Raw genomic sequence first — 26,727 nt, 5'->3', positions numbered from 1 at the left:
TTTTTGTCCTTTTCTCAGGCTGAGGATAACATTATCAACCTTCCATTGACAAATGGTTGGGGGGAAAAGCATAAGCTTTATGTCAAGTGGAAACATGTTGAGGCAAAGGTATCTTTCATTGTGGATCGTGCACTCTTTATTTTGTCGCTTTTCTTCTAATCCTAATATATATTGTGTTTGTTTTTCATGCTTGTTGCCTTAATATATCTTGACATCTCTTTGAATGGTTTTTGATTTTGTGACCTCTTTGTTTGTGGAAGCAACTAGGGTTTGGTCTAAGGGATTGGGAATAGAACCCCAGGGTGGTTAGGGTTTTAGTTAGAGGTGAAGTGGACTAGAAACTGGCAAGATAAAACTCAATTTTGGCAAATGTGCCATACAAAACCAAGGCCCTTCACGTGTAGTGGGTCTTTAAAGATCACAAGGAAGGCTATTATTAAGCTATTCAGGCCTCATTGGGTTGAGAATTTACTGAGAGTAGAAATTTTGGTGCTCCAGACTCCAGAGTCCAAGGCTAGCTTACTCAATGGTTTGGATTGATTTGATTGTTGAGGGGGACTTTCAGGTTGTGAATTGTGATCTGATGACTGTGGCTGACATAGATGGCCCTTGGATGCTCAGGCATCAGATTAGAGAGGCAACACCTCTGGCACTTTTTGTGAACAGCTCATTCAGTTGGGTGCCTAGATCAGCAGATCTTGCTGATTCCTTTACTGGGGGTAGAGTTGGGAGACAAAACCTATTTGGGCAGCTCCTTGCACTAGATTTGAGCAGTAAGATTGCTTTGTACTTTTACAATTAGTGTTTGTCACCTTTAAACTGTGTACCTTTGGCCCCCTTCACTTATACTTAGGTAGAGGGTCCTCTTAGCTCAACCAAATGGTTGATTCCAAATTTCCAATAGGGGCCTAAATAAACAGAAACCTGCGGTGGGATATCAACCACACTTATTCAGTATCTGTTGGTATTTGGTAATGGGACATAAATGGAAGCAAAAATATTGTTTTCATTCCATGGCTTAAGGATCTTGCATTCCATAGACATCTCAGGTATTGAAGTAGAAGGAGATTTAGGAGCTGAAATGTCAAATCTGGATTTTTTCTGATTTTTTTATGTATTTACAGTAGTATGGTTGTTTTTGTAAATCTTCTAGTAGTTGTTTTCTGATAATTTTGAGTCCTTAGTGGTTTTCCTAATGAAAATAGGAATTAGATCTTATATTTTTTTGATGAATAATTAGAATTTTATTAAAATTTTTAATGTAAAGACTTTACAATCATCCTTTAGGGAGGTACGAGCTGCTACCTCTCATACAAAGAAAAACATATTACAACTGTGCCCTGAATAAACTAAACCTGTTCATCCCTTGTTTAGCCAAAGCATCTGCCATCCCATTTGCTGATCTTCTCACCCATTGTATGCTTAAATTCATATTCCTGGTTAGCCAAGTAAATTTGTTCATTTCACCCCTGTAACACCAAGTTATAGACTCATGATTCCTTAGCCATTCTGCCACCAGTTTCAAATCCCCTTCTATCACCACATTTTTCAAGTTTAGCTCACTAACTATCTGCACCCCTTGAATTGCAGCAAGCAGTTCAGCTTTGACAGAATCCCCCATACCCACAGGACCAGAAAACAGTGCTATAAGTTTACCTTCTCCATCTCTCACCACCCCTCCAATTCCACTAGGGCGGAAGGGCCTGGATTACCTTGGCAACTCCCGTCAAAATTCAGTTTAGCAAAACATTCAATTGGTGGTGTCCAGGCCACCTCCACTCTATCCTTTCCCTTAGAACTTTTAGCAATTATTTCCCAATTCCTCCAGATTTCGTCGAAGGAGAACTGGCAGAGCAACTCCAGAGTCTATCCGGTGGTTCACTCTAACCATCACACAAATCCTGATTTCTTCCTTGCTTCTCTCCTTCTCTAAGAAGATTCTTGCATTTCAGGAGTCAAATAACATAGTAACCTATGTAGGTAATGTCCACCTGCACCCTAACAAAGAAGAAAACCAAAGCCAAAAATCTGCAACAAAGGGGCAAGAAATCAGTAAGTGGCAACAACTCTCATTATTGGATTTGCATAAGACACACCAATTCAGGGAGAAGCAGGAGTTAGGTTTTTTCTCCTGAAGCAAGTCCATAGTATTTAGCTTCCCATGGACTACTTCCCAACAGGAGGCTCTTACCTTGGTTGGAATGGGTCTACACCAAAACTCTTTGATGGGAAAGGAAGAAACTGAAGAATCACAAAAGGTCTTGAACATAGAAGCACAAGAGAACAAACCCTTAGGGTTGGGGGTCCAAATCCGCTTATCAGGTTTACCAAGTTCCAAGCAAATATTTTGAAGGAGTTGTAGAAGGTCCGAACAAGCCAAAATTTCATTGTCCCTAAGACCTCTATGAAATCCAAAGTCCCAACTGAGGTCCATAGGATTTGGAGGGGAAACAACAAACCTTGACACAGACTCATTTTTGTACAAAGAAACTGAGTATAATGAGGGGAAAAGTTCCATTAACGGACAAGAACTGAGCCAAATATCCTCCCAAAATTTAACAGAAATCCCAGAGCAAGCATCATACCTGATGAAGCGGAGAAAGTGAGGTAGGATATTGTAAATAGCTTTCCAAGGCGAGGCCAGAGTAGCTCTATTGGATACACCTGCATTCCAACCATTTCCCAACCTTTCATGTATGCTGGCTATTACTCCATGTCACTCTATCCCTTTCCATCGGCCACCTCCAAAGCAATTTCCCTAACAATGCCTTATTCTTTTTGTCCACACTACCAGTACCCTATCCTCCTTTTTGAAGATTCCATAACCATTTCCCAAGTAGGGCAACATTCCTTTCCTTGATGTGACCTATTACCCAATCCACCAGCCTTCTTTGGCTTAGATACATGTCTCCAGCAAACTAAGTGGCTTTGTTTCCTTTTGTCTAGATGTAAATCAGTCCTCAAAAATTAGGTGTAAATTTGAAAATTAGAGAGAAAAAGTAAGAGCAGCAGTACAAGAGAAGAAGATGGCGAAAAGAGGAGGAAGAAGAAGAAAGGTTCAAATTATTCTTCCCTTTCTTCTCTAATCCTTTTTATTAAGAATTAATGTTAAAGTAATTACAAGTATGCCCTTAAGTGGGAGGCCAACTAGGCAGTAACATAAAGAGATCAAACAAAAAAGAACTAACATGCCCATTAAGAGAGGCCCATTAGCTAACAAGAAAAGAAAAGATATTACAAGAGAAGATACTAGGACCCATTCGGCCCAGTCTCTTTACACTCCCCCTCAAACTGAGCATAGATGTCAATCATGCCCAGCTTGCTTATATAGTGTGTCATTTTCCCTCTCGGAACTCCCTTGGTCTAGATACCAACCAATTGTTCGTCTGATGTGATGAATGGCAAACAAACTTCTCCTGAGGAAATTCTTTCCCTTATGAAATGTCTATCAACCTCAATGTGCTTAGTTCTGTCATGTTGAACAGGATTATGTGCAATATTGATAGTTGCTTGGTTGTCACAGTAGAGCATCATTGGCTTCTCATAGTCAATCCCCAATTCTTCTAAAAGGGATCGTAGCCACAGTAATTCAGACACACCATGTGCCATTGCCCTATATTCTGCTTCAGATGAGGATCTAGCAACTACAGACTGTTTCTTACTCTTTCATGACACAATGTTCCCAGCGACCAGAGCACAATAACCTGAGGTGGATCTCCTATCATCAATACATCTTGACCAATCAGCATCAGTGAAAGCTTCCAGCTTCATGTGTCCATATTTGACAAATAGAATACCTTTCCTTGGAGTACCTTTCAAGTAACACAGAACCCTTTCTGCAGCAGCTAAATGAGTATCTTTGGGAGAATGCATAAATTGACTAATAACACTTACTGCATAGGAAATGTCTGGCCGAGTCATGCAAAGATATAACAACTTCCCAAGCAGTCTCTGAAACACCCCCTTATTAGATAAAAGGTCACCATCTGTCGCAGAAAGCTTATGATTGGGATCAATAGGAGTGGAGATTGGTTTAGCTCCAAGTTTACCAGTCTCAGCAAGGAGGTCAAGGACATATTTACGTTGAGAAATGAAGATACCATCCTTAGATCTAGCAACTTCAATGCCCAAAAAATATCGAAGATCTCCCAAATCTTTGATCTCAAATTCAGAGTTAAGAAATCCTTTTAGTTTACTGACCTCTTGAGTGTCATTACCCGTGACCACAATATCATCAACATAAACTATCAATAAGGTCACCAGAGAGCCATTTCTCTTCAAGAACAGGGTATGATCAGATTGAGTTTGTGTGTAACCAAAGGAGACAAGAGCAGCCCTGAACCTCTCAAACCAAGCCCGAGGAGACTGTTTGAGACCATAAATAGATTTCTGCAGTTTACACACCTTGCCTTGCATTTCCTTCCCATACACCTCTGGAGGCAAAGACATATAGACCTCCTCATGTAGGTCTCCATTAAAGAAGGCATTTTTAACATCAAACTGGTGTAGGGGCCAATCAAAAGTAGCGGCTAAAGATAACAAAACCCGGATTGAGGTCATCTTAGCTACAGGAGCAAATGTCTCAAGATAGTCAATACCATACATCTGAGTGTAGCCTTTAGCAACCAACCTAGTCTTAAACCTCTCAATAGATCCATCAGAGTGATATTTAATGGTAAACACCCATTTATAACCCCCTGGTTCCTTCCCTTCAGGCAAGTCAACAATATCCCAGGTATGGTTCTTATGCAAAGCATCCAGTTCAGCCATCATAGCATCCCTCCATTCAGGTTTAGATAAGGCTTCCGGTACGGACCCGGGTATCAGATGGGAAGAAACAGAAGCAAGAAAAGAGTAGTAGGAAAGAGAGAGAAGGCTGTAAGACAGGTGTTTGGAGATACAATGGGCTGTACACTTCCGCTTGCCCTTGCAGAGAGCAATAGGAAGGTCAATGTCTGGGAAAGATGTAGATGGATCAGAAGAAGGCTGACCTATTACCTCAGTAATGATGGGAGGAGCAAGAAGCTCTTCTGTAGGAGTGGAAACATCCTGCCCATGTCTGAATCTGTGCCTTTGGTACCACCTTTGGAGAACAGGATGGGGAGGAATTATAGGAGAATGAGGTGGAGGAGGAGGAGGAACAAGAATATCGGAGGTAGGTCCAGTGGGAGAAGTAGACACCTCATGAGAGGACTCAAGAGGAATGGGAAGAGGAACAACTGGAGACATAGCAAAGGGCTCTTCAGGTTTCTCCCCCCCAGGAGAAATACTAAAGAAATGAGTCAACTCAGCAAATGTGACATCCCGAGATACAAAGCGGGTGCCACTAACTGGATCAAAACAGCAATATCCCTTCTGTGTGGAAGCATATCCCAGAAAAACACATTTACGAGCCTTAGGATCAAATTTGTGCCTTTGATGGCTGTGAACATGCACATAGCAAGTGCACCCAAAAACACAGAGAGGAAGAGAAAAAGTATCCTCATCCGGGAAGAGAAGGCTAAAGGGGGTTTTGAAGTTAAGAACCCGGGAGGGCATACGGTTGATCAAAAAGGTAGCAGTAAGAACATCTCCCCAAAATTTTATAGGAACATGGGATGCAAACATGAGGGATCTGACAACTTCAACCACATGTCTGCTCTTCCTTTCTGCCACTTCGTTTTGTTGTGGAGTGTAGGAAAAAGAACTTTGATGAATAACCCTAAAAGTTTCAAGATAGGCAGAGAGGGTTTTCTCAAAATACTCCTTAGCATTATCAGAATGGAATATTTTGATCTGAGTGTTAAATTGGGTGAGGATGAGTTTATGAAATTTTTGCACATAAGCTGGTACTTCATCCCTGGATTTCATGAGATAAATCCAAGTGTAACAAGAGTAATCATCAATAAAAAGGATTAAGTACCTGTAACCCCCCATAGTTGGCAAATGATATGGCCCCCACACGTCATAATGAACAATATGAAAAGGAGAAAGAGATCTTTTATTGCTTACTGAATAAGAATGTCTACAATGCTTTGCCAGTTCGCACGACTCACAATGAAGACTCGATAAAGACACTCCCTTAAACATATCTGGAAACAAATGACTCAAAGCAGAAAAAAACAAATGACCAAACCGAAAGTGACATAACAAGACTTTGTCAATAGATTGTTACAAAACTGACTCTAAGGCAACTCCATGAGGTGGTCCAAAAGCTCTATCCGGTGTGTCCAGCAAGTATATTCCGTTCGCCTCATGGCCACTCCCAATCATCCTCTGAAATTGCAGGTCTTGAAAAACACAATGAGTGGGAAAAAAGGTTATGCTACAATTCATGGATGTAGTTAAGCTGCTAACAGATAAAAGGTTTGTATTAAGTTTAGGGACATGAAGGATAGAGGATAAATAAAGGGTGTCAGAGATCTTTATATCCCCTTTACCAGAGATGGGAGCAAAAGACCCATCAACAAGGGATATTTTTTCTTTACCAGAGAGAAGGTGGTGTGAGCAGAAGAGATTAGACAGGTTGGTCATATCGTCTGATGCACCGGAATCAATAATCCAAGGGATTTTATGATTACCTGAAACTGAAGCATGATTTGTAGAAGCACGAATACCCGAGTGAGCAAATGCAGATGAAGATGATGTGTTGCTGGAAGAGTGAGATGAAGAAACAGTAGCTTCCAAGTGATTTAGCAGCCTCCCATACTTTTCAAAATCCGCCTTCATTGCTGCCAACTGCTCAGTGGTTGATTTTTCTTCACTCTCCTTATTTCCTCCTTCAGGTACTGTAGCAACATTAGCTGTCATAGGCTTTCCTACCTGAATTCCCTTCTTCGAGCTTTTGTTATTCTTAAACCTATCAGGAAGAAGCTCAGGATGAAGCTTCCAACAAGTGTCCTTTGTATGCGTCAGTTTCTTGCAATATTCACATATCTGCTCCTTTTTCTCAGTTGGACCCTTTGGCTTTATTCCAGCATGTGCAAAGTATTCTGTAGGTGGACTCTGCAACTGAACCTACTGCCTACTCTCCTCACTGCTTATCAAAGTGTATGCCTAGGAAAGAGTAACCTCATATTTGGCCAGGATATTTTGCCTAATGATGTCAAACTCAGGGTCGAGTCCAGTGAGAAATTCAAACACCTATTTCTCTCCACCAACTTCCTATACATTTCAGCACTATTCTTACTCTCCCATACAACTGTCTCCATAACATCAATTTCTTGCCATAGGGATTTCAGTATAGAGTAGTAGATTGCTACACTCTTCTCCCCCTATCTTAGGTTCTTCACGTCACTTTTCAACTTGTAGACTCTGGCTACATTCTCCTTAGCCGAAGACATTCAGAGATAATGCTGACTTATATGAGGTTGCATAGAGTTGACCAACCATCCAATGACGGTATAGTTATCCCACATCCATTTCTCAAATTCAGGGTCTGTCTCTTCGGGTTTCGCTTTACTACCTGTGAGATACCAGAGTTTTCCTCTACTACAAACATAAATTCTTATAGACTGTGTCCAAGCAAGATAATTTGTCCCATCTAGCTTGATTGTGGTCACACCAGTCAAAACGGAATCTACTGAGCCAAGGTCGGAAACCGGCACTTGCTTAAACTCACTTCCGTATGGCTCCATTAATCAAACGAAAATCAAAGAACCAGAAATTTGGTCTATATAAACTTACTTGAAGTCAAACCAGAATCCAAATGCTTGAAAACTAGGGTTTTACTCCGTCCAAATGTTGGGGAGGAAGAGAGAAGATGCAGCCGCTCCTACTAGAGCTTCCCAATCTCTTCCAAATGTGAACCGCCCTCCTTTAGGAGTCAAAAGACACCTCCCAAGCACAGAGCGCCACACACAAAGCTTCACCTTTACTTGTACCTTCGAAAATCTCTAGTTGACTACGGTTTTGGGCAGCGACAGAACAACACCACTTCTTGGCAATATCCAGCCAGATTTAAACTCTCCAAACCCTCTACCAACTAGGTCAGAGATCCTCTGAGCTATAGAGAACCTATTTCTCCATACACTCTCTTAATCTAAGGGTGTATGGGAAAAGAGGAAGAAGAAAAAAAGAAGAAAGATGCTTGCTCTGATACCAAGATGTAAATCAGTCCTCAAAAATTAGGTGTAAATTTGAAAATTAGAGAGAAAAAGGAAGAAGAAAAGTAAGAGCAGCAGTACAAGAGAAGAAAATGGCGAAAAGAGGAAGAAGAAGAAAAGTTCGAATTATTCTTCCCTTTCTTCTCTAATCCTTTTTATTAAGAATTAATGTTAATGTAATTACAAGTATGCCCTTAAGTGGGCAGCCAGTTAGGTAGTAACATAAAGAGATCAAACAAAAAAGAAATAACAGGCCCATTAGCTAACAAGAAAAGAAAAGATATTACAAGAGAAGATACGAGGACCCATTCGGCCCAGTCTCTTTACACGTCTCTTCCTCCATCCCATAAGAAGTCACGCTGTAGTTTCTCCAATTTGTTTATTATTTTCTGGGGGGCTTGAAAGTCCGAAAGGAAGTAAGATGGTAGATTGGATAGAGAGGCCTTGATTAACGTAAGTCTACCACCCTTAGAAAGATAATTTTTCTTCCAGGTTGCTAATTTCACATTTCTCCACAATCGGGTCCCAAATATTCTGGTTCTTCGGGTTCCCACCTAGAGGCATTCCCAAGTAGGAGATGGGAAAGCTTTCCACTTTACACCTCTACAGCTCTTTAAACCTGTCTAGGATGGAATCTTCCACTTTTAAACCTACTATGCTGCTATTTGAGAGGTTGACTTGGAGCCAAGTCACCCGTTCAAAGCATTTTAAAACTTGTTTAAGATTAAAGATGTTTTCCTTTTCAGTTTCCAAGAACAAAATTACATCATCTGCATACATTAGGTGAGACACTTGAAGTCTTTCCCTTCCAATTTCAAAGCCTTTTATAAGGTTCAGAACTTTCGCCTTCTCTATCAAGAAGCTGAAGATGTTGACTACCAATGTGAAAAGTAAAGGGGAGAGAGGGCGGCCTTGTCTTAAGCCTCTACTAGCTTTGAAGTAACCAGCTGGTTCTCCATTTATCAGAACTGAAAACTGGGCAGAATTGATTTAGCCCTTTATCCAGCTGACCCACTTACTCCCAAACCCTCTCAGGTGCAGAATTTCCAATAAGCATTCTAGTTCACTTTGTCAAATGCCTTCTCTAGGTCCAGCTTCAATAAAATCCCTGATTTTTCTCTTTGATTGAAGTCTTCTACACATTCATTAGCCACTAAAACACTGTCAATAATCTGCCTCCCTTCCACAAATGCATGTTGATTGTTTGAAGCTAACTCCCTAGTTGCCTCCTTCAACCTAGTTGCCAGGACTTTGGCTATGATTTTGTATAAACTCCCCAGCAAGCTAATTGGTCTGAAGTCCCTTCCAAAATGCCCTCTTTCTTAGGAACTGAAGTAATAAAGGTGGAGTTGTTTCCTTTATTCACAACTGCTGACTGGTAGAAGTCTGAAAACACCTCTAGAAGCTCTGATTTTAAGGTATCCCAGCATATCTGATAGAAGAAAATTGGGAATCCATCTGCCCCAGGGTTTTATCACCTTCCAGATTAAAAACTGCTTTCTTCACTTCTTCCTCATCAAAAGCCCTCTCTAACCAAGACAGCCCTATTGTGCTTCTTCTTCGAGTACAACTCCTTGAAAAAGTTCACTATAACATCAACAATTTCCTTTTGATCCTCTACTTCTATCTGCCCGACCTTCAATTTTGAGATACAGTTTTTCCTCCTTCGTCCAGAAGCATAACTATGAAAGAATTTGGAGTTGTTGTCTCCCTCCTTCAGCCATAAAACCTGGGTTCGTTGCCTCCAAATGATTTCTTCCCTCCTTACAATTTGCTCCCATTTCTTTTTTAATTCTGCCCTTCTTTTCCTACCCTCTCCATCCAGACCTCCACTTTGCTTCTTTTGGTCCAAGTTATCTAGCTTCTGGATCACCTTGTTCTTATCCTCTGCATGTAATTTAAGTTCCTCTTTGCCCCAAGATTTAAATTTTCTCTTTAAATACTTCAGCTTTTGTAGGAAACGGAAGCCTGCCCAGCCATCCACTCTGCATTCTTCCCACCAAGTAGCAACCTTTTGATGAAACTCCTTGTGGGTGGTTAGGACTTTCTCAAGTCTGAATGGGGCCTTTACTTTCCTCATTATCTCATTTTGGAGAATCACGGGCCAATGGTTGGAGACACGCTTAGAGCTGATTGATTGCAGGAGATTAGGAAAGTGCTTTTCCCAGTCCGTGGTCACGAGGAATCTGTCAATTCTGCTATTGGTCGCATTTTCTTGCATGTTTGACCAGGTGAATGACCTGTTATTGAGGGGGAGGCCCCTAAGGCTATGTCTTGCAACAAAGGCTGAGAAATCTTTCATACTCCTAGTTAGTCTTCTGCAACTTGAGCTCTTGTTGCAGAATCTGATGACATTGAAGTTGCCGCCAATGCACCAAGGTATTCCTTCAAATTCATGCAAAGAATCTAGTTCTTCGCACAGTCTGTCTCTTTCAGAAGGAGAATTTGGACCATAAACCCCTACCAAGATCCAGTTGAAGCCATCTGTAACATTAGTGAAGAGCACTGAAATGGAAAAGTTTCCTTTGTTTATCTCTATCCCCGAGACTACCTCTTCTTTCCAAATGGTTATAACCCCTCTTGATGATCCAGATGCTGGCAAGTTGGACAAGTTCTTCCCTTGAATATCCCAAATTGCTTTAATTAGTTTCCTATCAACAGATTCTTTTTTTTTTTTTTTGATTCATGTAGAATTACATTGTCTGGATTTTCCCATCACAGAGTTTCTTTGACTAGGCATCTCTTCATTCCCCCCCAGCCCTCTGATGTTCTAACTTAAAATCTTCATTAATTTCTTGAGAGAGGCTTTCCCTTACCTGATCTTCTATCTGAGGTGTTCACTGGCATAGAAGCTTGATATGCTAATCCCGATTGAATCCTTTTAAGCTCCCAACTTGTTCTCTTATTTGACCCCGGCCCAGGTGTCCTTGAAGTACTACTTCCCATTGTGTAATCTTTAGGATTGCTGACACTGCTGCTTTCCCCTGGCAAATTGACCCCTAGCTTTTTAGCAAAAATGTTAGAATCACTTGTGCTCTTTCTGTTATTCCTGTTTGTGCCCTTTTGATTGTCGTTGGTTGAAGCAATCTCCATGTAATGTGGGCTTGTTGCATGTTTGGATGGAGGTCCACGAGCACCTGAGGCAAAAACACAGGGAGCACAATGAGTATCATGAGAAGGCGAAAGAGGAGAAGGATTTTCAAAGGAGGGGCGAGGTGGGGGGTTTGAGGGAAGTCCTGATATGGGGGAGCTCCAAAGTTAGGGTTAATGTGCAGTCTGAGTTCTGTCATGATGAGAAACTAAGTCAATTGAAGTTGTGGCATCACCGTCTTAGGCATGTGTCTTTTGGTTCATTGAAGTTTTTGTTTCTTAGTCTGTTTGAGTCCTTGTCTAGTTCTGGTCTACAATGTGATGTTTGTCAACTATCAAAACAATGTAGAACCACATATTTTGCAAGTAACAAGAGAAGTAATGTTACTTTTCATTTAACACATATTGATGTTTGGGGACCTTATTGTATTCCATGTATGGGTGGTTATAAATATTTCGTTCTCCTTGTTGATGACTACTCGCAGTATACCTGGTTGTATTTGATGAAGAGTTGAGATGCAGTTCCTTCATTTATAAAAGGCTTTTTTTAGTATGGTGGAGACTATTTGAAAAGAAGATTAAGATTATTAGATCTGACAGTGCCAAGGAATACTTTGAGAAGCACTTACAAACTTTCCTCGAAGAGAAAGGAGCAATTCACCAAAGTTCATGTCCTCATACCCTCGAACAAAATAGGGTATTAGAGAGGAAAAACAAACATGTGGTTGAAGTTGCCAAGGGATTGTTATTCTAGATGCATGTCCCAACCCGGTTTTGGGGGGATGCTGCACAAACAATTGTATATCTTATTAATAGACTTCCTTCACAGACCCTTCATCTCCAATCTCCTCATCATCTTCTTTTTCCTGATGAGGATACCTTCTATCTTCTTCCCAAGGTCTTTGGGTGTGTCTGCTTCACCGACAACATGAGTCCTTCTTTGTTGAAATTTGACCCAAAGTCTATCAAGTGTGTCTTCTTGGCATAGTTGTCAAGGCGACGCCTAGGCGGTTTTTGAAGGTCGCCTCGCCCAAACACCATATGTTTTGCGCATTAGGTGCCTGCCTAGAGACTTAGGCGGGCGCCTAATATATCTATAATAATTATTTTTTTTAATTTATTAGTTTGATATTTTATTGGTTGTTGTATTCCTTTAAAATAAACCTATTACACTGTATCGGTTTAGTATTAAGACAACTATAGAATAGTGTATACAACTAAACTAAGACAAGGGTATACAACTAAACTAAGAGAAGGGTTTCGGTTCGACTGGAGAGGGAGGAGAACCGAACAGGCGAACTCTGCAAGCTCGAGCATCCCATCTCCATCGCACTCGCACTCGCATCTTAGTTCGAGCAGGTACTTCTTCTTCTTCTTCTCCTCCTTTCTCTTCTTAGATATCAGTTCAGTAAAAAAAATAGGGGCTCCGCCCCTATACTCCTCAGTCCTCCCTTTCTCCACTTCTTCTTCTTCTTCTTCCACCCCACCCCATGAGTGGTGTTCTCAGTCAATCACTCTCACTCTCTCAGTCGTCAATCAGCCCCATGAGTCCCTTTTTTTTTTGAAAATAACAGGGGCTCCGCCCTACTCTTCTCCTCCCTTAAGTCATTCACAGTTTCACACTTGAAGTCTTGAATCATCTCAAATTTTAATCTCTTCTTTAACTCTTCTTCTCATTCATTTTTTTTTTATATCATTAATATATATGATTATGTGGCTGATTTTTTTATGGCTGAATTAAATGTCTTGAATCTGAAACTTGAATCAAATGTTTATGGATGATTCTTCTTCTCATTCAAAATTTTTATGGCTGATTCAGTGATTGTATGGTTGAATTGAATCAAATGTTTTTCTTTTTATGGCTGAATTACATGTCTGAAAAGCATATATAAAGTAAAAACTCAATAAAACAAGCATTTTAAAATTTCAATGCCTAGGCACCTAGACGATCATTGAAAACTATGCTTATTGGGATATTCTTCAGTCGAAAAAGGGTACTGTTGTTATGAATCTTGCTTTGAAAAAAGGTATGTGTCCAAAAATGTCACATTCTTTGAATCTACTCCCTTCTCCTCTTCTTGTCCTTCTCTTAAGGGGGAGAATGTTAATGAAGATCGAACTCCTTTTTGTATGTTGATTCCTACTCCGACTATAATTGGTATTGTCAATCCTTCTCCTTCTCCTTCTCCTCCTCCTTGTGGTGGCAGTAATACTCCTCTTGTGCCTCCTCTTATTCCTCAGTCTTGGCACCAGTGGTTTGCTAGACGGAAAAAGAGGATGACTCCAGAGATTGAATGTCCATTACAATCTAGCTTCCCTGACTCAGGTAATTTGGATTCTGAACCTCTTCTTATTTCTTATGCTTGTGTTGAACCTGTTACTGAGCCTCCTAGTGTGGTTTCTGACCTTAACCTTCCTATTGCAGTTTGTAAAGAAAAATGACATGTGCTAAATATCATATCTCAAATTATGTCTCTTAGTGCCTATATCTCTTCCATTGCTTTTATTTTTATCCCTCACAGTGTTACCGAGGCAGTGCAGTTCCCTCATTGAAAGGATGCTATGAACCGGAAATGGAGGCGCTTGAGAAAAAGTAGACATAGGAAACTGTTTATCTTCTAGTGGGCAAGGATCCTGTTGGATGTAAGTGGGTTTACACAGTGAAGCATAAAGCCGATGGCTCAATTGAAAGGTATAAAGCTCGACTTGTGGCAAAAGGGTACACTTAGTCTTATGACATTGATTATTAGGAAACCTTTGCTCCCGTAGCCAAGATGAATTCAATTCGAGCTATCATGTCTCTTGCTGCCCATTATTCTTGGTCCTTGTATCAAATGGATGTTAAGAATGCCTTCTTTAATGGCAACCTTCAGGAAGAAGCTTACATGGAGCTTCCTTCTGGAGTGAACATCATTGGGAGTGAAGGAAAGGTTTGCCATTTGAAGAAATCCCTTTATGGCCTTAAACAGTTCCCTGGAGCTTGGTTTGACAGAGTCAGAAAAGTTATCTTAAAAATTGGCTTCGCTGAATCTCAAATTGACCATACCTTGTTTATCAGGATAGCAAATGGAAAAGTGACTATGTTGATAGTATATGTTGATGATATTGTTATCACAGGAAACGATATATTTGGAATTACTGAACTAAAGTCTTTTCTTGCTACTGAATTTGAAATTAAGGATTTTGGAAATCTCTGGTATTTCCTAGGGATTGAGGTCGCAAGGTCAAAGAGGGGCATTTATATTTCTCAAAGGAAATATGTCATTGATTTGCCTCATTATTCCATTTTGGTTAATGGAGTTGCTAGAGATTTCTTTCCAGCTAAGAGGGGCCTTCGACAAGGTGACCCCCTGTCTCCCTTCCTCTTCACTCTAGTAGTAGATGTGTTTAGCGATTTGACTTCAAGGGTTGATGCCAACAATTTTATACGAGGTTGGAGAATTGGGGGGAATAATGTGGTGGTAACCCTTATTGAAAAGATCCCCAATCTCAAAGTAAACAGCAACAAAAGTTGTGTAGTAGGGTTAAATAAGGAGAGAGGAGAGGTTGAAAGCCTAGCTAGTTTGTTGGGTTGTAAGGTAGGTGATTGGCCTCTATAGTACCTTGGACTACCCTTAGCGGGGGACCCGAATTCTTATAGTTTTTAGGATACGATAGTGGAAAGATTCACAAAAAGGCTTGCTGGCTAGAAGAGAAACTACATCTCTCTAGGAGGTAGAATAACTCTAATAAAGTCAATCTTGACTAATTTGCCAGTCTCTTACCTCTCAACCTTTAAGATCCCCATAAAAGTGGCCAATAAATTGGAGAAACTGATGAGAGAATTCTTGTGGGAGCCGGGGGATACAAAAAATGATCATTTGTTAAAGTGGGAGTTGGTATCAAGGAGTAGGGATAGTGGAGGCCTAGGGATAGGAAACATCATCCTTAGGAATATGGCATTGTTGGGTAAGTGGCTGTGGAGATTTCCTTTGGAACAAGAGAACTAGACTTATGGCATAATGTAATTGCAAGCATTCATGGCATGGCAGACAACGGATGGGGCGCTGGTCTCGATCCTAGGGCAACAAGGGCTTTTCATTGGAAAGCAATTCACAGATTGCTACCTTCTTTCCTTCCGTTGGTCAGGTATGATGCGTGTATGGGTAACAAAGTACATTTCTAGGAGGATGCTTGGCTTGGGGACACTCCTCTCAAAGACAGATTTCCACCTATCTATTCTTTGTCCCTCAACAAAGGGAGAGCGATTTCTTTAGCTCTTGTTAATAAAAACCCTTGGGATCTAGGATTAAAGAAAGGGTTAAGGGAATCTGAAATGGGCTTAGTAGATGATCTTATCTCCCTTCTTAATACTCCATTCTTGGACCTCTCTTGTCAGGATAGTAGGATTTAGTCGGAGTCCCCTTCTAGCTCCTTTACCTGTGCATCTTTCTTCTCCACCCTCCTTCAATCCTTATACCCGAGAGGCTCCTTTCCTACAAAGGAAGTTTGGTGTAATCCTGCACCCCCAAAAATAAGAGCCCTTTGCTGCGAGGTGGTGCTCTAGAAAATTAATACTCTAGATAATTTACAAAAAAGGAGGTTGAATCACTGCCTCTCCCCTCATGTTTGTTGCCTCTGTTTGGGAAATGGTGAGATAGTAACACATCTTTTACTTTCTTGTCCCTTTGCTTCTTTGTGTGGAGTTGTTTTTCTTCCTTATTTGGCTGGTGGTGGACCCCTCCCTTGGATGTGACAAGTCTTTTCTGTTAGATAGTGTATGCCCTTTGCTCCAATCAGATTGATGTACATTATGACATTTATTGTAAATGAATAAAATACATATTTGATTCATGTTATAGTGGTGTGTTTCTGTGTGGTACCCTTAAACTGGACACTTATGAGACTCGTGTTAGTTTAGAATGTTCACAGCCGTTGGATAAGTCTGGGGAGATTTATCCTATTAAGGCTGACATTGATGTGCCGCCAAGTGTTGGAGTGGCCTGTCTTAGCTGCCAAGGTGAGACCCGAGGTACATGTAGTGTAGGTTTACTTGAAAACCTGAACCGGACCAGATTTCTAGTATTGCCCTGGACCTTGGTGATTAGTGGGCAAAACTAGAAAGTTACACCTGACCCTAAACTCGATTATGATACTACACTAGGTGTCGGATTGGGCTGTCTTTGATGTGCCAATCAGTGAGATCCTTAGAGGGGGTCAAAACCTGGGTATGTTGGGACAGTCTGAGAATTCATCTGAGTGGGTGATCATAGTGACAGGATCAGCCCCTTTGTCGGACAAAGGTAATGATCGGGGATGCACTCTCTCTGATGGAAACCAAGACTGCCGGCAGCCGATTTCAATCGTTGAAATTTGTTTTGCAAAATATATTTTATATACAGATATAAATATACATATTATGGTTTCAAAATGTTTGCAAAATGTTTTAATTCCCGGGATCCATGTGAGTAGAGAGTGCAACACTGTTCCTTGCAGCTAATAGAGAGGTCCTCTCTTGTCGGGCAGTGTATGATCATTATGGGCTGAGAGGTTAAGTGTAAGACTATTGAGGGTAATGCCTGATGGGCTAATCTTGTGTCTGCCCACAGTCCCTGGGTTTTTATAAGGTGGCTTGGCCCAGGGACCACTTAGTGTAAGTGTTGGGCCCATTAGGAGTCCATGTGATGGGCTTCAGGGGGTTCACTGTCTTTTTAGTGAATTCGGCCATGCCTTGTATTAGAGGTTGGGCTGAACCCATGTGACTGATGTGTAGATCAATGTTTGGGTCCCACGCCATACAAAGAAGTCCAACTGGGCAGTAGTTTGGAAGCAGTTTGAGCACTTAGACTTAATGGGCCTAAAGCCCATTTCGAACTGGTCTAGTTTGACTAGTTAAATAAGGGGGTGGATCTGGGATTAAATCAGCAGATAGGATAGGGTCTTACCCTATCCACTTAGAGAGTCCAGATCTGAATTCAGATCTGGAAACCTCCTAATGAGATTAGGAGAGAATTGATCTAATCTGTAGATAAGATAAGGGCTTATCCTTATCTCTTAAAGAGAACTTCTTATCCAAATACAAATTTAGATTAGGAAACTCCTAATGAGATTAGGAGCTATCTTTAAGCCTATAAAAGGAGGAGGGGGCGAACCATTCGGATCATCCTCACATCCCAGAATTCTCAGAGATCAGATCTCAAAGCACCTAGAGAGAAGACAACAACAGTGAGACTGCGCCATCTTCTCCCTGCAATTGAACTCCTTATCCAAATACAAATTTAGATTAGGAAACTCCTAATGAGATTATGAGTTATCTTTAAGCCTATAAAAGGAGGGGGTGAACCATTCGGATCATCCTCACATCTCAGAAATCTCAGAGATCAGATCTCAAAGCACCTAGAGAGAAGACAACAACAGTGTGACTGCGCCATCTTCTCCCTGCAATTTCCTCCAGTTGCCGTCATACTGCCAGTTCGATCTCCATTATAGGAGCGATCAAGAGGTGTCTTGATATCAGTCTTTGGAGAAAGGCTGATCTGAAGTCGTGCTCACTGTCTCCATCGAATTCTTGCTGAAGAATTTGGTTCGTTGGACGGACCCTGTTGATTCTGCTCCACCATTCGTTGTGTCATCTTCAGTGGGAGCAGTCTTTGGAGTTTTCTTTGGGCGTGAACACCTTCATTGGGAGATACTATTTCTTCGTATCAGGTATATCCCTCTCCTATTTTGGTTCATATCTGGTTTGGTTATTGGTTCAAGATTTGTCCTTGAAAAATGCAGTTTTTCTAAAATAGGGAATGTGATTCCCACATGGGAGAGAGAGAAAAATTTGAAATTTCACCCTACCTTCCTGCAGGGTTCGGCTATCCATATGATGGATCTCTTATCCCTTCATTTTCAACCCAAGTTTCTTCCCTCTACCAAAGAAAAGGGGAAGAGTGATGTGGAGGGCAGCAAGAGCAGCCATTCTTTGGTCTTTATGGGCAGAAAGGAATAACAGAATATTCCACAGGGCACAAAGATCAACATAACAAATCATTGACTGCATAACCATTAAAGTCATACATTGGATGAAAGTTAGTGACTTATTTAAAGACTTTTCAGTGGTTGATATACAAAGGGGTTGGTCAGCAGTGGCAAACTCTTCAACCAGACAGCCTGCTCTTCAGCCTTCTTGGACACCTGCAGCACAACAAAGGGTAAAATTAAACTTTGATGGAAGCTCCATGGGTAATCCAGGACCCTCGGGAGCTGGGGGAGTCTTCAGGGATGGGGAGGGCAGAATGATGGCACTATACTTCTTCTTTTCTTATTTCTGAATACTTTAACTGTTTCCAATATCGTTTAAATGGATCTCAGGATCAGTTTATGTGCTAGCTGATAATCTTGCTAAAACTGGTGTAGACATCTCAGTTTTTCCAGGGTCAGTTCTACCTGTATTGCCTCTATTGTTTATGCTTATTAGTTGGATAGTGTTAACTAATAGTGTTAGACAGTCTTGTATGCCCTTAGCTTCAATCGATTTGATGTACTTTTGTTATTTAGTGGAAATAAATTAAAGTGCATGTGTGATTCATGTTGTTTGGTATAATTCTGTGTAAGACCCTAAAACTGGACACTTATAGAAACTTGTGTTAGTTTTAAATGTTCACAGCCATTGGATAAGTCTGAGGAGATTTATCCTGCCAAGGCTGATACTGGTGTGCCACCAAGTGTTGGGATGGCTTGTTTCGGCCATCAGGGTAAGACCCAAGGCACATGCAGTATGGGATTGCTTGAACCCTTGAACCGGACCAGATTTTCAGTATTGCCCTTGACCTTGGAGACAGATGGGCAAAACTGGAAAGTTACACCTGACCCCTAGACTCGATTATGACACATCACTAGGTGTCGGATCGGGCTGTCTTTGATGTGTCAATCAATGAGATCCTTAGTGGGGGTCAAAACCTGGACATGTTGAGGCAGTCTGAGAATTCATCTGAGTGAGTGGTCATAGTGACAGGATCAGCCCCTTTGTCGGACAATGGTAATGATCGGTAATGCACTCTCTCTGATGGAAACCAAACTGTTGGCAATTGATTTCAATCGTTGGAATTTTGTTTTGCAAAATAAGATATATATATATATATATATATATATATATGTACGGTTTCAAAAGATTTGCAAAAGGTTTTAATTCTCGGGATCCATGTGAGTAGAGAGTGCGACACTGTTCCTTGCAGTCGAGAGAGAGGTCTTCTCTTGTCGGGCAGTGCTTGATCATTAAGGGCTGAGAGGTTAAGTGTAAGACCATTTAGGATAATACCTGATGGGCTAATCTTGCACCTGCCCACAGTCCCTGGGTTTTTATAAGATGGCTTGGCCCGGGGACCACTTAATGTAAGTGTTGGGCCCATAGGGTCCATGTGATGGGCTCAAGGGGGTTACTGAGTCTTTCAGTGAATTCGGCTGGGCCTTGTAATAAAGGCTGGGCCGAACCCATGTGGCTGGTGTGTAGATCAATGCTTGGGTCCCACGCCATACAAAGAAGCCCAACTGGGCAGCAGGTTGGAAACTAGTTAAACACTGAACACTTAATGGGCCAAAAGCCCATTTCGAACTGGGCTGATATGATCACCAGTTCATAGGGCGAATCTGAGATTAGTGTTAGTAAAAGGATTGGGTCTTTGACTTTATCCACTCTAAGAGACCAAATTCAAATTAGATTTGAATCTGGTAACCTCCTGATAAGATCAAGAGTTAATTAACTTAATCTACAAATAGGATTAAGATTAACCTCTATCCAAATACTGATTTAGATTGGTATAACTCCCAAAATATTGGGAGGTTTCTTAATCAAGAAGAAAGAGGAGAAAACCCTAGCAGAAATATCAGATTTTCGAACTAGGGGGTTTGAGTAAGCAAGAAACACATCCTGCAATATGAGATTTGATCTCTCACAGACTCCATAGAGAAGAGACAATTCTACCCTCTTCGTCCCTGGACTTCTCCTCCTTCAGCCGCCGCCACTACCTATTGGAAGATTGGATCTTTGCAGCAACAGGAAGTCAAGAAAGCAGTTCTTGACAATAGTCTTGCAAGAAAGACACTAGGATTCGGTGTTCAAGGTTTCCAGAGGGTTCTTGTGAAGAATCCAGTGTGTAGGACGCACCCTGCTGGTTCCGTTCCATCCACAGCTGTGTCATCTTCAGCAGGAGCGGATCTTGGTTACTTCTTTGGGCGTGAACACCAACTTTGGGAGATATTATTTCTCCGGATCAGGTATAATCCTTCCTGTTTCCTTTTAGTTCAGATCTGGTTTGTTTATGGTTCAAGTAGGATCCTTGAATAATGTATTCTAAATTTAGGGATAATGATTCCCAGTTGGAAGAAGGTAGGAAATTTTTTTGAAATTCGCCCCCATTCCGCACCTTTCTTGGCGTCCATTAGATGGATCCTACCATTCTTTCAGTTTAAATGGATCTCAGGATCAGTTTATGTGCTAGCTGATAATCTTGCTAAAACTGGTGTAGACATCTCAGTTTTTCCAAGGGTCAGTCCTACCTGTATTGCCTCTATTGTTTATGCTTATTAGTTGGATAGTGTTAACTGATACGTGCCTACCTTGAGGAGACATATGATGTACTTTTCATGTTTTCTCTCTAACAAAAACTGTTTCTGTTTCTGTTTTTTTTTTTTTGTGGGGGGGTGGAGGGGGGGGGGTTGGAATATCTCATTTATATAACATTTATTTTCATCATCATCATCATGTCCCAACTATATGGGGTTGGACTGGTTGTCTACATGGATCCTGTTTTTTCCATTCCGTTCTGTATTACTCAACATTTTTTTTCTTATATCAAATTGTCTTTGGGACAAAATTCATGTAGTTTATAGATAATAGATGGAAGCATTGGCTTTATGTGATTTTTCTTTCTTTTTTTGGTCTTATTTGAATTAAGAGGTATGTATTTGTATTGTTGGATGCATATTTCATCAAAATGCTGTGACATTTTTTATTAGGTGATGTTGGTAAATTTAGTTTGTGAGACACATACAGCATCAGAACTTGCATTACATGAAAAGATGATTTGATCTGCACAATGATATGAATATTGATACTTATTGACATCCAATCAGGAACACATAAGATGTGGGTTTGGATTTTAGATCTTGATCTTTCTTGTAGAGGGAGTATTCTTGGTATGCATTGGAAAGGAAAGCGATACTGATTAAAAAAGAGATGTAATAAGAATATATTTGTGGTGAATTTTTGCACTATTGTAAAAGCAAGAAAGAGGTTTTCCTTTGCATTGACAAGAAGCCTTGCCATTGATTTTTGCCCGCTTCATGGGGAAGGCAATGATTGTAGTTTTTGAATTCCTCCTCTATGGTTAATTGGGATTACATTTAAGTCTGATGCATCTATCTGCAAATTCCATTCTTTTCCAGGCTGCAGCATATTATTATCATGGTTTGATACTTGACGAGGGGAATACAGAGAAATCTCATGGTATGGCTGTTGCTGCCTTGCAAGTAGCAGAGGAGTTTCTCAAAGACAGTAAGAAGGCTTGTGAGGCCTTCAACATGGCTCCTCCCCTATCAAGGTAGTTGTTTAAACCTTTTTTATGCTTCGGAATCCACATTATGAGCTTCCATAACTAAATCACAACTTGTGGCAGATAACTTATCAGAAAAAAAGGTTTTTGGAGTTAATTGTCTTTTGCCTACATAATCTTCTAAGACAATAAAAGTGATGGAACTTTTAATTGATGGCATTATTTTCTTATCTAGAAGAATTGGTTATTATTATACCTATATTCCATGATGGAACCACCAGTTCATCGATCTGGACCATTAAGAATTTTTTGAGTAGCTCAGTTTAGCTGACTTAAGAATCATAACTGATAATTGTTTGGTTGGTCCAAGTGTAGTATAGTAAAGAAGAAGTTTTTCCTTTTTTTGCTTTAGTCCATCTACAGGAGTGTAGAGTGGATGATCATTAAAGCATGTGGAGTTTCACAATCTTATATATGTAATTTTCCTGGTTTGTAATTTCTTGCCACTTCCACTGCTGGATTCATGTCCTGGTCCAAAACACTTTGTTCAAAAAAGGATCTTTTTGATGGATAATGGTATTAGTGAATTGATTCTTACCAAAATTCATTCTTCTCTTCTTTTCCCTTCTCCTCCTTTCTCCTCTTCTTCCTTTGTTTTTAGGCTTCACCTTAAACAACTGGCAGGATCAGCTATAGATAGAAAGTCTAGTACTGGTTATTGGGTGTTCGTGGAAGGGAATTTGATTACATGGAAAAGTAAAAAGCAGAGTGTGGTGGCTAAGAGCAGTACTGACTGTTAAGGCAGAATACAGAGCCATGGCCCACACCACTTGTGAGTTAATGTGGTTGAAGCACTTATTACAGGAGATAGGATCAGCGGTTCCAACTCCCATGAAACTGTTTTGTGATAATCAGGTGGCTATTCACATCTCCTCCAATCTAGTGTTTCATGAGAGAACCAAACACAGAAGTGGATTGTCACTTTGTATGGGAGAATGTTGTTAGTGGAGAAATTGTCACACCCTATGCAAAGTTTGAAGATCAGCTAGCTGATTCTTCACCAAAGGGTTGAATCATGCATGGATGAAATACAGTTGTAACAAGTTGGAACTTTATGATTTATATGCTTCAACTTGAGGGGGGTAGTGTTGAGTTATAAAGCTGGTTGCAGGGTTAGTTTGGTATTTTTACTTTTATTGCTCTGTTATTTCTAGTGTTATTGGGTCTTTAGTCTTAGGAGCAATGGTGTAATTTCAACGTTAATATAATAAAAACCCCATGGGGTAGCAGTTAGAGTTTGATAGTTCTCTTTGATCTCAACTAGCCTTCAGCTCTGTTTTCCAGGTATGATTGAACTAGGGTAGAAGAGAAGGAGAAAGTAGGTGTTTTTGTCTTATCACATATGCAATAGAGCCTTCCTTCAGGAAAAAAAAAATCACGAGAAAGTAGGTGTGTGGGGGGGGGGGATTTTGTATACTAAATCTAGTGGGAAAATTGCTAATATGCACCACAAGGAGTTATGTAACAAGTTGGGGATGTATGACATGTATGATCCAACTTGAGGGTGAGTGTCATATGCACTAGTTTTTCTAATGTACTTAGGTGCAAGGGTACTTAATGTAGTTTTTCATTAATATATATAGGGCTGTGGGGAGCCGCCACACCCTAAGGACAGATTTTCTTCTCTCTACTCTTGTTCTCATATTGATTTTTCTTCTCTAATCTTCCATGACAGATGACGTATAATTGATTTTTCCTTGGAAATTTGACCTGATCCCAGGACTACACCAAAATTTCAGTCAAAGTTTCCATTTGGATTCACTTGAAACCTGGTTTCTAATCCTTGCTTAGTGGTTACTGGGGAGCTGACAAATGGTGCACACATGTGGTGTTCGTCTCAGTAAATTCCTTTTAGAATATTTCTTATTAGTGAACCGATCTAATCTGGTGGGCAAGATCACATATTTTGAATATTTCTTTAGTCCTACTATTTGACTGTAAAAGATAATGTTAAAAGCAATATTGCATGGAGACGGCAAAGGAGTTGGAATGCAATGTGTCTCCAAGTTACTGACTTGGCAAGGTGAGAAAACATGGATGCACAATCATGTCAATGGAAAAGTATACACCACTAAAATAGGTCATATTTTTTGAATTCTAACATCATATACCTGTAAACAGGGGGTCTAAAATGTTGACTTTGTTACCAAGTAACATTTTATTTGAAAATGGCATTTATCTTGTAAATAAGCTGTTCATTTATGCCAAATAAGCCAAAAGATAAGAGGAAATGCTACATAGAAATGTAGACAAGAATTAGTGTGTTGGACTTTGGCGTATGTCCGAGATAGACAGATTGTTGATCTAGGAAAGTCTAACACTCGTTAAATCAAGAGACTAAACTTACATGTCAAATGTTGCCACTAGTCACTCGTACAACATGCTTATTCTACTGATATTTTGCTTGTAGATAATCTGTTACTTGGTATGCGTGGCTTTGATCTTTGAGTGTTGCTTCTTAAGTTGGAGACTGGTGTTTTGAAACCTCTGAGGCTCTGTGTAATTTTATGGAGATACTATTTTTTATCAATTATTGTGATCCTTAAATTATAGGGGTGAGCATTCAGTTTATTTGGTTAAAAAACAGAACTGAATTAAGGAAATACTGAAATAACTGAACCGAATTTCTTGTTCAATTATTTAGGTTATTTTGGTGTATACACACACACACACACACACCCCAAAATCAGTTTTCTCGGTTAACCGAACTTCCAAATCTAAGAACCAAAACTGAAATTATGGTTTGGTTTTTTGGTTTTAACCGAAATATGCTCACCCCTAATTAATTATGTAAAATAATACATATATCTATACAAGAAGTGCCAGGCATTGCACAAACCCTGGTAACCCCCTGTTACCACCCAGGATCTTGTGGAGATATTGTTCATTCTGAAAGAGAACAAATGCCTTCTTAACTTAAAGATAATGGGCTTGGGGAATTCCTTGAACCCTAATCTAAGGTCCTGCTGGATACTAGATCATAATATTTGTTTACTTTGGTTATAGTCTTGAATTTGCTTTAACTCTTTGTATTGGCATTTTGTGGTATAGGAATCCACCTCTTTGGGGAACCATGAAGTATCTCTCTGAGAAGATTCCCAAGGATACTTCCAGCAAGGTGCGGATCAACCGTGATCTCTACAGTAATGAAAGGTAAAATATGTATATATTTTTGATATTGCTATCTTCTCTCTCTCTCTCTCTCTCTCTCTCTCTCTCTCTGCATAGGAGGGAGGTACAGTTGTCTTGGTCCTCAATGGTCAGGGCTTAGAGCAGGCTTATTTGAACCTTGACCAGAAATTGAGAAATTTTCAGTTTAGGTTGGTGGGTTTATTCCATCATCAATTAAGTAATCTTCATCTAGAGTTTACAGTGTTAATCCAAAAAGTACCCATCCAAGTTACTTGTCCATGTTAGACAAATTCATATAAATAACGTGTTTATGGCTACATATTACATATACATGCATCCATATACTGCACCAAGTGATATTCATTTTTCCATTATTTTCATCATCATTGCCATTGTCATCATCTAAAGCTTGTCCTAATTTACAGGATCAGCTACATAATCCTGTTTCGCCATTCTGTCCTTTTGGGTCTTTAGCTCTTCTAGCCACCTTCAATTTGTAACAGATCAATTTTTTTAACAAGTGCTGTAGATATTCTTCTATGCATGTGACAAACCATCTCAATCTGCGTTTTCTCTCATATGATTTCATTTTAACTGTCTTTTCTAGTTTTTTTAACTACTCGTTCATCCAGGCATTCACATTTCTGCTACTCATTTTTTTGGATATACTGTTCTTCAACTGTCCAACATTCTGCCATACTCATTTTTTCATTCTTTTATTGGACCAATTTTAGATTATATATTGTTACCCAAAATTTTATTTCAATTGGCCTAAAACTGTTTGTTGGAGATACGTAGTTGCATATACATAAATATGTTTTGTGCACTTGAATCGTCTCTCCTCTCTCTCTCTCTCTCTCTAATGTTGTAATGTCACAATTTTTCATCTAAGCCTTCTCCCAAATATATTGGGACCATGATCATGAAGTTTTAGTGCCAGCTACTTACTTGACACAAACCCTCCTTTATCTGGGCTTGGAACCAGTGGTGTTAGACAAGCTCACACTACCGGAAACAAATAGTTACTTTAAAAAAGTTGGTACACATTCAATTGAGAGATTTCTCTTGCGGACTCTAATGTAGGTATGCACTCTTGGTTGCAGGATTATGGAGAAGGCACCTGCATTGCCAGATTTTGCTTTGGCACTGAAACCTGATGAATATCAACTTCCTTCTATAAGCCCCTCATGGAATGAGGAAAATATCAAGGGTCAAATTGGATTTAACCATCGCAAGCCTGATAAAACATAGACAAGTTGATTGCTTAGCTTATAGAGACGATGGACCGGCTTTTATGGAGAAGCCAATTGAAAGACTCTACGAGTATTCCGGCTGTGTACTAAAATTCATGTCCGTAGCCTTGTTTTTTTCCATTTCTTTTTTTTTCCCCAATGCCCATGAATAGCCTGAGTGGAGTGGCAGAGCTTCGTGTACAAATAACTTCGTGGTGTAAAGCGTTCATTGATTGAAATAGAAAAAAGAAAGGAGAGAAAAAAATGGAAAAACTCATTTTCTTCCCCTCTAATCAAGTGACAAGAAAACTTGTTCGTAAGAAACACACTGAACTCTGGAAGAAAACAAATTGTTTGTGGCTTTCAATTTTGAGAACTCTTTTGTTAGGCAGATGGGCTACACAACGGGGGGAAGACCTCCCCCAAAACCCAGAAACCCACCAAACCCATGGTAGGATTTTATCCCAAATCTCCTTACCAGCAAGCTAGCTGGTACCGTCTCAATATTGAAGCGTGTCTATGTTTAATGCCTGGATTTTGCACCATGTTACCCAGCCAAATCATTTCCTGATTGCTATATTTATGGTACTGCGCTAACAATTCTGAAAGTAA

General features: G+C 40.1%; 1 protein-coding gene across 7 annotated transcripts in view; it reads left to right on the top strand.

Moving 5' to 3' along the window:
- Positions 1–26,388, top strand: part of LOC148864104 (uncharacterized) — a 35,985-nt gene extending 9,597 nt beyond the window's left edge. For 6 of the 7 annotated variants that reach the window (XM_088979552.1, XM_088979556.1, XM_088979557.1 and 3 more), the window contains 4 exons: positions 19–108; positions 21,585–21,739; positions 24,803–24,904; positions 25,987–26,388. In XM_088979552.1, the coding sequence (XP_088835678.1) occupies positions 19–108; positions 21,585–21,739; positions 24,803–24,904; positions 25,987–26,134 (495 nt within the window). In that variant the 3' untranslated portion in view covers positions 26,135–26,388. Of the gene's footprint in view, positions 1–18; positions 109–21,584; positions 21,744–24,802; positions 24,905–25,986 lie in introns of those variants that run through there. The other variant, XM_088979559.1, reaches the window with a different exon arrangement.
- The last annotated feature ends 339 nt before the right edge of the window (positions 26,389–26,727 follow it).

The sequence above is a fragment of the Nelumbo lutea genome, chromosome 3 (assembly GCF_056320005.1).
Source record: "Nelumbo lutea isolate HS-2025 chromosome 3, American lotus-T2T, whole genome shotgun sequence".
NCBI lineage: Eukaryota > Viridiplantae > Streptophyta > Magnoliopsida > Proteales > Nelumbonaceae > Nelumbo > Nelumbo lutea.
This window is presented reverse-complemented; position numbering and strand designations above follow the sequence as displayed.